An 18,536-nucleotide genomic window follows, 5' to 3' on the forward strand; every position below is an offset into this window, starting at 1 on the left:
GTGGGTGGGAGAGGGAGAAGCAGGCTTCCCGCGGAGCAGGCAGCCCGATGCGGGGCTCGATCCCAGGACCCGGGGATCATGACCTGAGCCGAAGGCAGAGACGCTTAACGACTGAGTCACCCAGGCGCCCCAGAAAGTCCTCTCATCCTGAACCTGTATTTTATTTCCTAGCATTTTTTAAGTTGTATAAACTTTAAATAATTCAAGTACTTTGTTTTTAAGTCAGAATTCTGTCTGTATATAGTTGTTTCTTCCATATTGGGCTGTCTCTTGCCCTTGGAATAATGTATATGCAGCTTTTAATAGCAGTCCTTCTTTTGATTTTGCTCATGTCAGATGAAATCAAAAAGGCTGGGTAAAGAACTGAAGAATGTGAGATGTATACTCATACACACGTGGAAAGTATAAAGCGGTATCCCCTTTCTGGCAAGCAAGTTAAAAAATACTTGTACATTTTGATCCAATTTCTAAGAATCTCTAAGAAAAACAAATCTTAAATGTGACAAAGTTATGCACAAAGATGCATATTGCAACATTACTTATAAATGTGGGAAACAATGTCCCAAAAGAGAAAAATGGAAGTCCAATAACATTCACATTATGACTGTTGACAAAGAATTAGGAGGAGGAACTAAGACATTTGTCTTCCCTACTCCTCCCTCTGATGTCTTAATGTTGATGTTAAAAACATTTTCATTTTTCCTAATTGCTATGTCATTTCTTCCACTGCTTTATGTTTCCTAAAATGAACATACATGCCTCAGTTTTCCAATCTGCACAATCGGTATCTGTAAAGAGTTTATTAAAGTGTCTGGTATATCATAAATATTTCCAAAACTTTACTACTTTTACAACCCCAAAATACAATGTTTGGAAAATAGGCTCATGGGTGAACACATGAGAAATACTCCTATAAAGTAATTAAGGCGTGAACTTGGCAGAAGGTATCCCAGTTCCTCATTAACAGTTTTTGCTTCAAGAAACCCATATATATTGCCAAAGAGGACTTTATAGCTAAGATTTATTACTATAGTAAATTTAAGAATAGAAAATCTTATGTTCTACTTTAAAAAAAAATGTTATCCAGTGGGGGACAATCTACCATACCTAAGCAAGCACCTGATCACATAGTTGGTAAAGTTTGCCAGACAAAGCATATAGTCTATATATCTAGCTAGCTACACACACACACACACACACACACACCTTATGAAGAACCAGAAGTGTAGCTGTTCTGAGACCAAGGAGAACAAAGGTATGATATAAAGCTAAACCAGCTTCTGACACCACAAAGACTTACCTTTTCCATGGTATGACGGAGGGTGCAGGGGTCCTCAATGATGTGTCTTAAGAGAAGGGTGACCAGGGGAGTAAACCCATTGAAGCCTGAGCTCTGGGTCAAATTCAAGATCATGCGGGTACTCTTCAGCTCTGCAAACATCATGGCGTATTTGTGGTCTCGGGTGAGCCTCAGGCAGAGGCGAAGGGTGGCATGCAAAGTGTCTGGGTCCACAGGGACTCCTAGCATGCTCACGCAGGCCCGGATTAAAACAGTCACCATATCCTCTGTCAGGCCCTGGATCAGGATCTCCCCAACTTTTGTTTCTTCCAGGCTCGTCTCCTTTTCAGTATTTGTACTCTCTAGGGCCAAAGGAGTATCTACAAATAAGAAAGTAAGAGTTCAGACAGTTTAACTTGACATTTCTTCCCACATTTCTCCCTCATAGCCAGATAAAGCACCTGGGTCCTATTAAGAGAGACATACAATCGGGCTCCCTGCTCAGCAGGGAGTCTGCTTCTCCCTCTGACCCTCCCCCCTCTCATGCTCTATCTCATTCTCTCTTAAATAAATGAATAAAATCTTTAAAAAAAAAAAAAAAGAGAGAGACATACAAAACATCAATTCCAAGACCAGATGAAAGGGCATTTAAAAAGGACTGTTGATCTTTAAGTCACCAAGCAATCTGATGGATAAGAAAATCACTCTTGATGAAGTTGTCCAAAATTTAAACCATAAAGGTACATTAAGCTTTATGTAACACATCTTGAAAGATTCAAAACTAAAAGTCTATACCATTGGCTTTATTTTCTTTACGTTTGATATCCATTTCTTTGCTTTCTTCCAGTGTCTTCTCTAGCTCTTGTCCATTGCTATTTTTCGAGTTTTTATTCAGCCGTGGTACCCTCAGGAGAGTCAACATCACAGGGCGCCGGTTCCCTGTTTCTTCATTAACCTAGAAATTCAAGAAGACAAAAAAAATCTATACAAAGAAAAGAAACTATAAGAAGGGTTGGAACTCCCAGGCAAAATCCTTTAATAGGAAGGAACCCTGGCAATTTATCCCATCCCTATCATTTATAGAGAGAAAGCCTAAAGTCCCCAGAAGGAAAGTAGCATACATAAGGCCCTATAACAAACTGGAAACTTTCCAATAGAGCAGATATCATCTCTAACACTTAAAACCATTTCTGGGTGGGACAGTATCAAATTGCCACAGACTGACTCATGGTTTCACTAATGACTTTAGGAAGACACTGTTCTCTGTGAATTATACCCAATTTAGTAGTGGTAATAGCGCTTCTTAGAACACGTGAGGACTGCTGGTTCAGGAAGAAGCAAACCAAAAGACACACCCAGTACCTTCCTCTCTTTTCAATAAAGTTTATGGCACTGAGTGAGCATGTACCTGCACCATTGTAGTGAACTGGACAGTGTATCTTCTTCGACCTGCAGTGAAACGCACACTTGTCTCTCCAGATTTCCAGGCAGAATCAATAGTGCTGTTGTTGCTTGCACTGTAACTACACCAACGCCCAGAGCGGTCATCAAACCAGCGCCAGTTGTTGTTGTTGGACTGTAGATACTAAACATAAGAACACAAAGTTTCTTTGTATTTCCTACAAGGTTGGTTTTTAGAAGAAATAGTAACTTCATCTGTTCACTGCTAAAGCTAACCCAGGAAAAAGAAGTAACACTGAACATTTAATGAAATTTTGAGAGCCAAGAGAGAAATTTTTGTATGCATTAACTCTCAAGTTCCTGAGCCCCTCCATAAGTGCAAAACCCTCTACACCCTTGTCCTGCAATCCTCAGCTTTCCTTTTGTTTCCAACTATTTTGTACAAATGGGAAACAATTTGGATGTGCAGGAACAAAATTTCTGTTTCTGAGAAGGCACTGAGATAATGTGGCATATATGATTTTCGTATAAAGAGCCACTTGGCTTGGGGCGCCTGGGTGGCTCAGTTGGTTAAGTGTCTGACTCCTGGTCTGCTTAAGAGTCTCTCGCTGCCCCTCACCCCTCCCTCTCTAAAATAAATAAATAAAATCTTAAAAAGAAAAAAAAAAAAGGAGCATTTGCCTTTTGGAGGAATTGCTGCACACTCAGTCCTTCACATAAAAGCCACTCCCTCCTCTGGAGATAGCACACTCCTTTAACATTTACTTCCAGGTAAGTTCTTGGGCCCTTTTGCAAACAGCTCCATAAAAAAGTAATTCCAACTCACCATTCAGAAGAGAAATCTAGAGTTACTAAGATTCCTCAAGAGATTTACGTCTTAATCAGGGAGCTTTCCCCTGATTCTTTACCACTCTCTCATATTCTCTTCTGGTCTATTCTTGCCCTGAGAAGCTTAGCAGTTTTATCAACCATATTATTACATACCTTAGTCATTTGGGCTCTTCTTTTAGAGGAAATGGCTGTCTTTTCATAGAAATCTATCAGGAGCAACACTGGGGTGATCCACCTAAAAAAGAAAAGATTTACTCTGGGAAAGCCAGAAACTTCCACAATATGGGAAAACTTACCTTGATTTCATTAGGCACCTCAACTATTTTCAAACCAAAAAGGTACCCAAGATTTGCCCCATACATGGTCCAGAAAAGTGCCTAATTCAGGCCCTACACTTCATGGCCCAAGTCTAAGGGGAACAGAAGTGAAACCAGGTGAGATAAAAGTCACTCACTTTGGGGTCTGGACCTCCTTTTGCTCCTTAGCGGCCTGTAGGCAGGGCTGAACTACTTCCAAGAGTTTGATTAGGACATTAAGGATGCCACTTGATTCAACGACCCAGGCACAAGGTAGCTTCAACTCCTAAATGATCAAAGGAAAAACATAAATACCAACCTCTACTCAGTATTAAGGATTAGCACAATATAGGAGAACACAGAGGTGAACACTAAGAGAACTGGTTGAATTCAAATTCCACCTCCGCCACCTACCAGCTGTGTGATCTGAGATGAGTTACTTAAATTCTCTAGGCCTTGGGCGTCTAGACGCCCAGGGGTCACAGGAAATAATTATTTCTATCTCCAATGTTAATTGTGGTGATTAAATGAAGTGTGTGTGTACGTTCGCTCACTCTAATGCCCAACACAGTGCCTGGCACATTAGTATATACTTAATACGGAAGCTGTTATTAGTATCATTAATATCATTAAGGGCCGTCATCTAGGCTACACAGTCTTAATTATGTTGAAGTTGAAAAGCTTCTGATTTTCAGAGAACCTTTACATTCTTTCTAGGAAGATGGAATAATTAAACATAGCAATGATTAGTAGTTCCCCTATAGGGTCTACACTAAAGTAGTTCCTTTACAGGGGCTGCACTAGAAGTAATTTAAATGTCCAACAACAGGCAATTACTTAAATAAACCAGTAGATATCCAAAAGATGGAATGTACACATAACTTGGGAAAATATTCATAATATAATATAATACTGAGAATATGGGATACAAAAGTTTCTTAACAGTCTGATCCTAATTGTTTAAATGCATAGGGCAGGTCCTTTGATTTTTAAAAGGGAGGGGATTCATGAGTGATTTCTCTCCATATTATGTTACTGAGGACCCCGTTCCCATAAGTATCCATTCACAAGTGCTATAGTAAGAATTACCACTTCCATCAAAAAGGAAAGTCAAGACTGTAGACACACAATTGACATATATTGGACTTAATCTCCTCAGCTGTTGTAAGGGATTTACTCCATTAAGTTCAGGTTGTACTATTAAACATGAGCAACAAATGAAGAGTCACTTGTTCAAGGTCAGTTGCCTCCTAATTCCTGAATTGGTTGGAACAAGAACATGTCCTGGCCAAACCACTCTCTTGCCTAAAATAATTTGCTGACTGACCAGCTATGAAGGAAGAATCAGATTCTCTAATGCCTATTATCCAATTTCCACATTCCCCATCTCACTCTTTGGCTGCCAGTTAGGTTTCTTCAGAGAGGCCCAAATTATTCCACAACTATACTATGATGGTCATTCTAAAAACCCTTTAACTACCACCCCCCAAATCCTCTACAACACAATTCAAATAATTAACACTTGTTCTGAGAAGCTTTTTCCTCATTATCCAGAAGTGATGCATTAGCCCTCCTCTTGAACTCAGAGAAAATTGTTTGTTATTTATGTGGCACAAAACATTGCATTTTGTACTTAATTACATGTCTTACAGCCTATCAGAAACTGTGAGCTCATGGAATGCAGAGATCATGCCTTATATTTCTATTTTCTTCAAGGTCTCAAATGGTAGGTATTTGATAATTCTTCAATGATGAATCACAGGAACCAAAAAAATTTAAATCTTACCTCAAAAAGCAGTGTTAAAAGCAAGATTCTAGTAGCCAAGTTGGAAGCCTGGGGCAGGGTGGCCATCTGACTGATCCACTCTGACACAGTTTTTGTGTCACTTGTTGTCAGGGGAAGAGCAGCTTTGATCAATACATCGGCAGCTTCCCATACCTACAAAAGCAGAGAAGTGACCAAGTCAGGTAACTGTAGATGGAGTATGATAAGGTTTGTCAAAACATTCTCAACCTTGTAAAATACTCCCTCTATCCCTAACACATGTTTGCTGACGGAGGGTAAGTAAATAGTAAAACATTTACTATAGGGATTTAGTGCCTGCATCAAAAGATGTATGCTATGAAAGGAGCACCTCTAAAAGATTATTTTCCTAGGCTAGATTACAAGAAGCTAAGAAGCTAGTAAGTTAAAGGAAATTAGTATTTAAACAATTTCTAGGGAAAATAAATTCCAGTACACAGAGTCAACCCCACAAAGCTTCTACCAACTTACACTTCCATCAATAACCTTTTACTACATCTGCCTCAGAATTATCATTAAAAACAAAAACAAACCAGAATGTCAGAAATGTTGGTCTTGCTTTAGTTTGCATGTTAAATTTCTTATAAACAATTGCTCTAAGTTTTAGTTTTCTTTTTTTTTTTAAAGATTTATTTATTTGACAGGAGAGAGAGAGTACAAGCAGGGGTAGCAGCAGGTAGAGGTAGAGGGAGAAGCAGGCTCCCCGCTCAGCAGGGAGCCCGATGTGGGGCTTGACCCCAGGACCCTGGGATCATGACCTGAGCTGAAGGCAGATGCTTAAGGACTGAGCCACCCAGGCGCCCCAAGTTTTAGTTTTCTTAAAATAATTTCTGTAAGCTCTTTATATAAAGATAACTAAACCTGGGTCTTATCTTGTGTAGAAAAAAAGGTTTATCCAGTTTGCCTTTTACTTTTGTAATATTTCCGTACACTAAAGTTATGCTTCCATATATCACTTTGATTTCTTCCTCTGCTTCTTGACTTTAAAAAATACGTAAAACAAGATTCCAATGATTTAAAAACATGAATAGTAGGGGCGCCTGGGTGGCTCAGTCTGTTAAGCATCTCACTCTTAATGTTGGCTCAGGTCGTAACCTCAGGGTCCTGAGACTGAGCCCTGCTTTGGGCTCCATGCTCAGCTCGGAGTCCACTTGAGATTCTCTCTCTCCTTCTCCCTCTGCCCCTCCTCCTGCTTATACGCGCTCTCTCTAAATAAAAATCTTAAAAGAAAAAAAACCCCATGAATAGTTAAAAAAAAAAAAAAAAGTAATGTATACAATTAAGTATACATTAATTTCGGAATGAGGAAAACACTGTTTAAAAAAAGATAAATAGGGCGCCTGGGTGGCTCAGTTGGTTAAGCATCTGCCTTCGGCTCAGGTCATGATCTCATGGTCCTGGAATCGAACCCTCAGCAGGGAGCCTGCTTCTCCCTCTGCCTCTGTCTCTCCCCCGCCACTTGTGTACTCACTCTCTCTGAAATAAATAAAATCTTAAAAAAAAAAAAAAAAAAAAGATAAATACCAGGTCACAGCTATTCATTATGATGAGAACTTTTTTGTCCAAGTGGTTGTTACATAGGAGAGGGAAAATAAAACATTTATTCACTGTTAGTCCATGGGACCTAACTTGGCTCAAGTCACATTTGGGATATTTTAGATGAATTTCAGAAGAGATGCCTAGAAAAAGAGAGCTTTGTTTTTTCCTTTCAAAGACATTTTTTGCGAAGTAGTTTATTCACTTTTTGCACGGAGCACTCAAGAAAGAGTGAGACTACCAAATCTAAAGAATTCAAAGAGAATATATCCGTATCGGATTAAAAAAACCAAAACCCCAAAACCAACCCTCCCTGAAACAAAACGAAAAAAGGTTTCATTTTTTTTAATCAGAGTTTGATGATGGCAGAAAAACACACTTTTTTTAACTTAAAAAAAAAATTATGTTCAGTTAGCCAGCATGTAGTACATCATTAGTTTTTTATGTAGAGTTCAACAATTCATTAGTTGCATATAACACTCTCCTCTTCTGGGCCCTGGAGAACTTACCTGATTGACTACTTGCTTGAGAATCATATCTCGATAGTCAGCTCCATTACGTTTGATTGCGGTCATGATCAGATCACACACCCGGTACACTGTGTCCGGCAGCTCATCAAGAAGGTGAAAGCAGCCTGGCAACATGGTATCTGTGAATGTGTGGAGCTCATCTTGTTCCAATGGATCAGCATCCTGGAACTTCTCTAGACATTTAGCTTCTTCCTCTTCCTGCTTTTCCCGAGCTTTCCGTTCCTCCTCTTCCTTCCGACAAGCAACTTCCTGGAGGCAAGGAAGGAAGAATGATAGCATACGGGAGAGTTAAAGAAAAATAGGGAACACTCTAAGAATGTACTGGCCCTACCATACTGAATACCCACTACCTTCTCCTCAAGCAGGTGATAGGTTCTTCAGGGTGTGGTAATCATTCATGAGGGCAGCCTCAAAGGCTAAGGCAAGACAGGAAAAAGCAGAGGAGGAGGACGCTTCCAACCCCCAAAGTACTGCCAACTTATTTACAGCATCCTATATCACAGCCTCCCACGAAATCATTTGGAGACACTGTCCTGCATTCTCTGCCAATATTGTAAACTGAACAGACAGCCAAAATTGGCCTAATGAACACTACCAAGTACATTTTGGGTCTCTTATTTGACAGTAAAAGGTTCACATTTCATGGGCCTCACTTAAAGCTTCAGGTCAATTAAGTCTATTAGTGATGGCAAGGTTGGGATGAATGAATACTCCCATGTCATTCTTTAGATATTAATTCCTCCAATTATTTTGCAGCAGTAGCAGAATGTTCATAAAAATATTAAGATTAACGTGTCAGACCCTTTTGGGTGTCCTGTTTCCTAGTTACCTCAGGTGACTCTGCTCTTTGATCCATTGGGATATCCTGTCCTAGAGACATGGCAATTGCTCTCATCATCTGATCCTCTTCGGACATACTCAGATCCTACAGAGAAACAACAGAAAGTCCAGCAACAAAGCACATACCAACTTATAAGGAATCAGACATCCTGTGCTCAAGCTTTAGAGGAGAAGGTGCTCTGAATGCTGCTAAGAGTCAAACCCACCTAGGCTTATCTGGTCACTACAATAACAGGGAAAATCACAGTGAAATTAAGCATAGGAAGGAGGCTTCAATGTGACCACTTATTCTGCAGCTCAGAAAGGGGAGTTTCTTCTATTGCTTTCTGACTATGGATAACTTAAGAGTTCTTCTGGAAAAAAAAAAAAAAGTCCAGTAATTTGCATGGCTGGGAGATAGGAAGCCTCTGCTCATTACATTCTAGAACTGAGAGTTATCACAAAATGAAAATACTGGCATGCAGATGTCTGAAAATGAAAAGTAGTTTTAGAAGGGAAGACCAATGATGGAAGTACAACAGAAGAAAAAACACATCAGCAGCCAAACCAATGTCTACAAAATTAGAGCCCCCTGAGCCAACTTACCCGAACAACTCCTCCCATGATTGGGGGAGGATGGGTTAGAAGGTACTCTGTGGCCTGCTCCATGGTGCTGGTGTTCAACAGGGCCTCCATGGCATGTTCCCTTGTGAAACCCATGTCCATGAGCTATAGAAAGAATGCAGAATCTCAGAACCACAGTAAAAGAGAAATCCAAATGCATTTTAAAAAGGCAGAAACCCTTCCAAGATGGAAAGAAGTTTTTCTAACTTCATATGAACTGAGAACATTAATAAGCTCAGGGAGTTAGGTAAATGAACAATCCTTTCCGTTTGGTGCTTCCATAGTATTCAAACAGAGCTACACATTGGGGCAGGAAGCCAAGGTGATTCTCAATTCTGTCCTCTAAGAAAATGGGGCTAGATGGTTATTAACATTAATAGGATTGTTTTAATTCAAAGACCGAGATTTACACATAGAAGTAAAAATTGGACCCCACTTTTCTGGAAAACAAACTGGCAACAGAACAAGAGCCTGAGAAGCTGACCTAGGAATTTTGTTGCTAGGAAATAATCATGAGATGTACAGAAAGATTTGTACAAAAGGAAACTATACAGCACAGCTTTACAACATCAAGTAATAAAACCAATATCCAGTAATAAAAGAATGACAAGAAGTTAAAAAAGCGTTTTCTTAATGACAGCACAATTCTACATATTGTATGTTAATTATGTAAAAATTAGGCATAAAACTAAGTAATGAAAAACTATCTTGTGTGTTGATGTTATAAATGACTTTAAAAATATCTTGCTGTATTTCCAAATTTTCTTAAAGTGAGCATTTATTGCTTATAATAAAAATGTCGCATGAATATGTAGAAGACATATTTGAAGAGGACTCAGACATAAAAAGAACATACATACACACACATAAATTCCCAGAGAAATATGCTAAATGCTCTGTGAGACTGAAAAGTCAGGATCATAAGTGCCTCCCCCCTCCGCTTCTAGCCTCCCGATTTTCAAAATGTGGTTTATGTATTTACTTAAAAACAACAAATAAGTTTTGTAGGTAAGGTTTCAGAGAGCTCTTGTTGGAGAATAAATTTGGGTCACGATACCCTTAACCATTCCCTCTACAGATAAATCAGTAAATAGCTGAGGATAGTTTACCTCCAAAGAACAAGGCAGCCACAGCCTACTGAGAATACTATAAAAGAGTTTTAATACTGAACAACATGTTTGGGAGGACACAAATCTTATACCGGTTAAGAGCACTGAAACTACACCTCAGCTTTCTCAGGAGAAAAAAGCAATGCTAAGAGGGAACAAATTTAAACCTATCTCCTGGCTAAGAGCACCAAGCACTTTGTGGCATGTAAACATAGAAAACTCACAACCCGCTTAGTGGCATGTAAACTTAGAATAACTTGTGGGTTTGTGAGTTTTCTATTGGCAGCAAAGTCTGGGCCCTGGAGTGGGGAAGCCAGGATCCTACCTGTTGCAGTTGCTGCTGGTTGACTTGAGGTTCTCGGCGAGAGCCACCTTCCTCTTGCCCTGTGTCCTCTTCTCCTCGAGATCCCTCCTTCTCTTTGCTCAGTCTCTCTCGAATCACAGGTTCTCCTCGGAGGATGTGGCATAGAATAGCCAGCATGGACTCAGCCATTCGCCCGCCATATACCTTCAGGGGTTTCCGATTCCACAGGTTCTTGATGCAAGTAAAGGCTGCCTAGAAGTCATTTGAAAAGCTGTGTGAAGATCATTTTATCTCAATTCAAAGCCACTGGAGGAATAAGTCAAAGACCTATTGGATAGTCTTTCCACGAAAGGTCAGTGCCAACAATAAAACCCTAGGTCAGTACTGAGGAGGCCTAAAAAACCAGAGAAGGGGCATTTAACCCAACCTGAAATACCAATCTCAAGTGTACAGTTAAAATATTTACACTGCAGGAAATTCTCCAGTGGTCTCTATCCCGTTCTGTAAGGCAGCCCTATCTGGGAGTAGGATCCAATGGTTCTCCAACAATCAAGTTATTTCATTAAGGAGGACAAAAAAGAGGGAGAGCTACCTAGTCAGCATGAGAAATCCCTCTTGGTTTCAGAATGCTTAATACTCACTTTCTGAGTTACCACAAGGAAGCGGAGGGCACTGAATTGTGGAAAGTTCTGGACACCTCCAGGCAATTTGGCAGGCAGTGAATGTGGAGATTCAAGCACCGTGGTGGGATTCACCATCTTCTCCACTAGCATTAGCCAGGCATCTAGGAATTCTCCTGTGCCATCAGGTAAATCTGAATGCTCTAATCCCTCAGCAACAGGGACTTTGCCTCCCATGGACAGAGCCCAATTGAAAGTTCTAAAATTCAAATAAGAGAAAATATGGAGATAAAATATTAGTATTTTAGATTGGGGTGGGGAGGGGGGCATTCAGAAGGTTCCCAGTATCTACATCAGCATTACATGTCCCTCCTCTTGGAGCTACGGCTGCTAATCTGTCCAACATCTGTACAACATTTATTAGCTTTATCTTTTTTTGAGGGGAGGGTTTATTCCAGATTTATTGGGGTATTACTGACATATAGCAGATGTAAGTTTAAGGTATACAACGTGATGACTTGATACACATATAGAATCCAAAATTATTACCACTTTTAGCTTTACTTTTTAAAGCCAAAATGAACAAACAGAAAAACCCAAAGTGGCTGTTGCCAGAGGGAGCACAGGGGAGTAGGGGGATGGTTGAAATAAGTAAAGGGGATTAAGAGGTACAACTTAGTTATAAAATAAACAAGTCACAGAAATGAAAAGTACAGCATAGGGGATAAAGATAATAATATTGTAGTAACTTTGTATGGTAACAGATGGTAACTACACTTATTGTGATGAGCACTGCATAATGTACAAAATTGTCAAATCACAATGTTGTACACTTGAAACAAGTATAACATTGTATGTTAACTCTACTTCAATAAAAAAAGTGAAACTCTGCTTAGAATCTTCAGACCAAGAAAAGCAGAAAAATTATCAGAGAAACAATAGAAAAGGGTAAGTCTATTAAAAAAATATGTATACCTGGCACTAAAAACCAGATGAGGAAAAGCAGAGACCCTTACAAACACCTCTAGGACAAGCTGAATCCCACCCTCCAAGGAAGACTGAGACAAATATGGCTAGTTCCCAGAATGTGAAAGGGTACAACTAACGGCTGCCTCTATGTATCCCACTACTACAGGATAGGTGATTTAGAAAGTTGTGTGCTGCTAAGGCACACAGAAAGACCAAACTCCAAGAAATGCTTCTCTGTGAAACAACTTGATTCTTACTCAAAAAGAGCATTGTGGCCTCCAGAGCAGAGAAATTTCTGCAGCATGAGGTGGTAGGGATACTTCCTCTCATCAAACAGCATTGGGGATGTAAAACCAACTGAACAGATGAAGAATGTCAGCCTGAAAGAGGGGGAAAAAGCAAAATTTTAGCCTTCTCTGAGGCAGTCAGAGAAGTGGTGGGAATTCATATAGCTGCCTAGAGTAAAATTTAACATTGCACTGAAGTGACTAAGAGACTGACTGGAATTCAGGTGGGTGGCTGGCTAGTCTGGTTATTAAAACTTCTAAGGCAAAAAAGGTGATAGTTCTCACTTACTAAAAAATACAAGGTTACTGAAATACAGTTTGATCATAAATACTTTAAAAATCTCTATATTCTAGACTAAGAAGAACCAAAAACAAGTACATTAAACTGCATGTAGGCTACACATCTAGAGTTAACAGGGAACCTTTCAAGTCCTCTAGTTTAGTGGCTCACTCTCCACTAGGTAGAAAAGGAACCAGTTAGATTCCATATCTCAAGTAGAACTCACCTGAAGCGGGGAGTAGGTGTATATGGTGGAGGTTGCCAAGACAAGCCCTTTGTGAGGAGCTTAGTGAGGGCTGAGGCTGTGGATCGAGCAGCAGGTGTTGGTGCTGTGGTGGTGCTGGCAGCATGATGGCTCCTTCTCTGGCGGACAGGAGACCCCACACAAAGTTTAACAAGGAGTCCAAAAAGCTCAGCGAGCGCTCGGCCTAATCTGGAGGATGCTGGAAACCAAGTCAGAATAAGGCATGAGAGTATGCTGAGAATGGTTTCATTATAACTGAATAACATTATTATCAATACATTTTTATGACTGACCACTTCCTCCCAACAACACCTGGGAAACACCTAGACTTATTTCTACATAGGACAATCCAAAAAGGAAGTTCCACAGAGAATAAATGCCTCTTTTGAAGGCAGGAGACAGAGAAGTATATTGGCACTTGATATATAACAAATGTGAAAGACAAATAAGTTAAACACATTGTTAAAGGAGGTATAGAGTTGAAACCACCTTTGTAGAAGAAGCATCAATATGAACCAGTTAAATGAACAGAATCACTTAAAATGCCTACAGAACTTTAAAAATAGCAAAACTGTTAACCACTTAGACCAGGAAAGAACATCATATATATTATCTCATCACAACATTAAATATACGATCCCCAAAGGAAAAAAGATCGCTAGGAAAAGCATAAAAATTTTGTTAAGTGGCTTTCTTAATATTAATTAATTTATAGAGAGACTGTGCATGTGTACACACGAGCAGGGGAGGGGCAGAGAGAGGGGGAAAATCCCAAGCAGGCTCCATGCCCAGCACAGAGCCTCATGTGGGGCTTGATCTTATGACCCAAGCTGAAATCAAAGGTCAGACCCTCAACCAACTGAGCCACCCAGGTGCCCCACCAAAGGCCATTTTCTGCTTGCTTTGGGGCAAAGCTCCAGATTCCCAGGAGTTAGGTCTTCACCTTCCTCTACATTAAGTTGTAGGAAAGTAGCAAATATTAAGGAACATACAAAACAGGTTCCCCAAACATTGATATTACATTAAGGGGCAAAAGAAGACAAAGATCAGTGCACATCTTTAATGCAGTCTTATATCATGTTAATGTAGTCTCCGCAGAGCTGCCAAAATGACATTATTAAAACATGAATCAACCATGTCATTTGCCAGCTGTATTTAAGGGACAGAGAAAGGAAAAGGAGACTGGGTGGAGTAGCCAAACAGGTAAGAGGAAAGCAGGAGAGTTTAATACCACAGAAGCCAAGAAAAGAGCATTTTGAGGTGATGGGCCGACTATCACGTTGCAGACAAGTAAGAAGGGGACTGAAGAGTATCCAATGGACTTAGCAACAGGTCACTGGTGAGTCATTTCAGTGGAATGGTAAGAGCAGGAGCCATTTGCAGTAGTTGAAGAATGAGTAGCAAGGAAGGAATTAAAGATACTGCTCTCAGGAAGCACATCTCTTATCCCTGTATCCCTAGAAGTTAGTACAGAGCCTGTCACATAGTAGATACCACCTGAAAATGAGCCACCCAAGTTTACAAGTTCTTTAAAGGAAACAACAGAACCATACCAACTGAATTTGTCTAAGAACTGGTTAAGGCTCTGAAAGCCAGAAAAGGGAATAGAATGAAGAAAATCACTCACCTGACAGTAAAGGCTTGATCTGCTTGATTCTTGCAGCCATAGCAGGTGTGATTTTAGATTTGCCTTTAGAGTCTGAAGCAGTAGGTTCATCTGTCTCCATGGGAGCCAATGTGTCACCATCAAGTCCAATGCCTTCTAATAAGCCCTGGGTAGAAGCATCCATACTTGCAGCTGCTCCATCCTGTTCCCCATCTGTAGACATAAGAGGGGAGCAATAAGACCATGTTGAGTCATCACTTACCTGGTTCCCTGTCCTGAGAGTCACAAGAAAGAGCTACCTATGGTGCTTGTTACTCTTTAAAAATGTCCATAACTTCCTAAATCTGAAAAGGAAAAACAAAAACAAAACGTAACTACTGATATGCTCCTCTCCTTGGAGCCCTTCTAGGTAGCCAATACTGACATCTTCCAGCAGGAGCATATGAACTGTTTTAACCCAGGGCTACCCTGCAAAACCGTAGGCACTGTATGACATAGGGAGCACCATTCACAGAGACTACAATGTGTGTGGTGTACCCTGCCCTCCAGCCAATGCTGTCAAGGTGAATATCCTGTTAATATTTTATGGCTTGTCAATAAACTCAAACATCAGATTGCCACTGAAAAAATATATTTTATGGCATTTAAGATTTTTGTGTATGAATGTGAGATGTATCTTTTTTTTGGTGGAGATATGCATGCTCTTTTATAACTAATAATCAGATTTAGACAAACTTTTAATAAAACACATCACCAAGTTTTCTTTGTAATGTTCTAAAAAAGAACCAGGTGGAAATGGAATCATCTTTTTAAATGTGTGAAAGAAATTGCTGGAAAAAAATATATCCAGATTGTTAGGTGAAGCAATTCTTTGACACCGAATCTAATTTTATTCATACTTCTTAGTAAATTATTTATTTTTTCCTTGATTCAAATTTGGTTTATTTTGACTAAATATGAAGTTCTAATTTTTGGTTTGGTCCATTTTCTCCAAATTTAACTGGACCAAAGGTTTGTGTTTATTAATTCTCTCCCCTCTCCCATAATAACTAGCTGTCATATAAATCCTTTATCTGTTCCTTAAGCATTTCCCCTATGTTTAGTAACCTAAATACAATTTTTAAGCATATCCTATCAGTTTTTATACACAGAATTGTCTTGTTTCTTTAATAGTTTATTAAATTTATTTCTTCCTTGAGACAGAACATAAGGGGAAAAGTTTTTATTAATTTTAGGTTTGTTGCATTAGAGTCTGAAAATTGTGTATAGTTTCTGCTTACTGCAATTTGCGACTTTACTGTGATATAACACAAAAGCTATTTTCTAAAATATCACTGTACAGGGGTGCCTTGCTGGCTCAGCTGGAAGAGCCTGCGACTCTTGATCTTGGGGTTGTTGAATCTGAGCCCCATGCTGGGTGTAGAAATTACTTAAATAAATTAAAAAAACAAACCAAAACACTGTACAAGGAGAAGAAAGATGGCAGAGTAGGAGGACCCTGAGCTCACCCAGTCCTACATTTACAACTAGATATCATCCACATCCAAGTCATTAAACTGAAGAGCAATCCGAAGGCTGGCAGAAAAAACTCCACAACTAAATATAGAGAAGCAGCTGCATCTGAAAGTTTAGGAAGGTCAGAAAGACAGAAGGAGGCTGCCCACTGAAGGGAGGGAGCTGGGCACACAGCAAGGGCAGAGAAACGGGCACTTGCACTAGGAAGCTCAAACGGGGAGAGTAATCCCCATAATCTGGCTTTAAAAATCAGAGTGGCTGAATTCCGGGAGTTTGTAAAATCACTGGGACTTGGGAGTCTGGAGCTTTAAAAGTAAGATGACTCAGCACTGGGCCAACTATCACTGGGTCACCACCCTTAAAGAGACAGCAGTCTGTATGAAGAAGTAACATAAAAATGGCAGTTTAACACAATGCTGAGGGCAACCGGGAGACAGATCTGTTGATATTGATTTAGGAGCATGTTGGGGGATTTCTCTGAAAAGGAGAGAGCTGGTGGGAGCCATTCCCCACCCCAGCTCCCTGCCCCCCAGCACTAACACACAGCACCCTGCAGGAGGCGAGGCTGTACAGACAAGTACTACCTAACTTGCTAGCAGTGCACCACAGCCACGAGGTCTCCTAAGGACTCACCTACTCAGCGCAAATTCTGTTAAATCCGCACATACCCCACCCAGGCATGCCCCTAGCTGCTTCAGTGTTTTGAGGAACCTGGCATAGGACTAGTGGTCCAGTGCACATTTTCCTAACACTGCCTTCCAGCTTTCAAGTTCACCAGTGGACATGCCCCTCAGAGCTAGCCTGCCTAGGTCCCACTAACACTACAGAGAGCAAGTACAGCTCACAAAAGGCAGAGAGTCAGTGCAAATGGCTGCACAGACAGGAAAAGTAACTTAGACAAAACAGCAAGACATAAGCAAAATATACAGGATACTCTCCTGAAGTACCATGTTCTGGTGAACAGGGCACACTGCACTCTAGGGCATTCTAGGACTGCTTCTTCATAAAGTCACTACTTTCAAGAGCAGAAAACACAGCTGACTTTCTTAACACAGAGAGGCAGACAAAATAAAGAGACAGAGAAATTTATCCCAAATGAAAGAACAGCTAAGGCCACGGCAAAAATCTTAAGTGAAACAGATATAACATGCCTGATAGAGAATTTAAGGCAATGATCATGAGGATACTCACTGGACTCGAGAAAAGAGTGGAAGGCATGAGTGAGACCCTTAACACAGAGATAAGGAACAACACAGGAGAGATAAAGGGTTGAATAAATGAAATGAGAAACACGCTTGATGGAACAAACAACAGTATGGAAGAAGCAGAGGAACAAACTAGTGACCTAGAAGACGAGAGCAAGGGAAAGTAATCAAACTGAACAAAAGAGAGAAAAGATTTAGGCAAGAGGAGAATAGATTTAGGGAACTCAGTGAGTCCATCAAACATAACAACATCTGTACTATAGGAGGCCCAGAAGAAGAGAGAGGAGAGAGCAGAAAATTTATTTGAAGAAGTAATAGCTGGAAACTTCCCTAATTTGGGGAAGGAAACAGACATCAAGATTCAGGAGGCACAGAGAAACCCCAACAAAATTAATAAACACACATCGACATCATGACATACTGTAATTAAAGTTGCAAAATATAGTGATAAAGAAAATACTTTAAAAGCAGCAAGATAAAAGAAATCATTAACTTACAAGGGAAAACCCAGAAGGCAAGCAGGAGATTTTTCAGCAGAAACTTGGCAAGCCAGAAGGGAGTGGCATGATATATTCAAAGTGCTGAATGGGAAAAATCTGCAGCAGGAATACTCTATCCAGAAAGGCTATCATTCGGTTTGAAGGAGAGATAAATAGTTTCCCAGACAAACAAAAACTAAAGGAGTTCATGATCACTAAACCAGCCCTGTAAGAAATATTAAAGAGGACTCTATGAGTGGAAAGGAAAGACCAAAAGTGACAGTATCGAGGAACTCACCAAAAAAAGGATTTAAAATATAGTAATACATACCCTAAAATGCGGGGAGGAGAGAAGAACGGGTTCAAACTTAAAAAACTGCTATATGTAAAAGATGTTATATACAAATATAATGGTAACCATATATCAAAAACCACTAGTAAATATGCAGAGAATAAAGAGAAAGAAATCCAAACATATCACTAAAGAAAATGAGCAAACTGTGAAAGAAAAAGAGAGAGACAAGAAAGGATCAGGGAAAATCTCTGGCATCAACCACAAAACAAGTTAATAAAATGGCAATACCTACCTACCTACCTATTGATAATTACACTTTGAATGTAAATGGACTAAACACTCCAGTCAAAAGACAGGGTGACAGAATGGATAAAAAAGGAAGACCCATCTATATGCTGCCTACAAGAGACTCATTTTAGACCTAAAGACACCTGCAAATGGAACATGAGGGAATGTTTGTCATGCAAATGGTTGTCAAAAGAAAGCCAGAGTAGCAATACTTA

The 18,536-nt window shown here is 39.9% G+C and overlaps 1 protein-coding gene across 8 annotated transcripts in view; it reads right to left on the minus strand.

Annotated features, from left to right (window-relative positions):
- HUWE1 (HECT, UBA and WWE domain containing E3 ubiquitin protein ligase 1) overlaps positions 1-18,536 on the minus strand; it is a 162,678-nt gene that overhangs the window by 41,643 nt on the left and 102,499 nt on the right. For all 8 annotated transcript variants that reach the window (XM_034987900.1, XM_034987503.1, XM_034987653.1 and 5 more), the window contains 14 exons: positions 14,561-14,752; positions 12,916-13,132; positions 12,380-12,502; positions 11,175-11,412; positions 10,555-10,785; positions 9,103-9,225; positions 8,507-8,602; positions 7,657-7,926; positions 5,594-5,746; positions 3,966-4,093; positions 3,665-3,746; positions 2,688-2,864; positions 2,075-2,234; positions 1,301-1,659 (listed from right to left, as the gene is read on the minus strand). In XM_034987900.1, the coding sequence (XP_034843791.1) occupies positions 1,301-1,659; positions 2,075-2,234; positions 2,688-2,864; positions 3,665-3,746; positions 3,966-4,093; positions 5,594-5,746; positions 7,657-7,926; positions 8,507-8,602; positions 9,103-9,225; positions 10,555-10,785; positions 11,175-11,412; positions 12,380-12,502; positions 12,916-13,132; positions 14,561-14,752 (2,549 nt within the window). The remainder of the gene's footprint in view (positions 1-1,300; positions 1,660-2,074; positions 2,235-2,687; positions 2,865-3,664; positions 3,747-3,965; positions 4,094-5,593; positions 5,747-7,656; positions 7,927-8,506; positions 8,603-9,102; positions 9,226-10,554; positions 10,786-11,174; positions 11,413-12,379; positions 12,503-12,915; positions 13,133-14,560; positions 14,753-18,536) is intronic.

The sequence above is a fragment of the Mirounga leonina genome, unplaced genomic scaffold (assembly GCF_011800145.1).
Source record: "Mirounga leonina isolate KUSES-001 unplaced genomic scaffold, KU_Mleo_1.0 Mir_101529, whole genome shotgun sequence".
NCBI lineage: Eukaryota > Metazoa > Chordata > Mammalia > Carnivora > Phocidae > Mirounga > Mirounga leonina.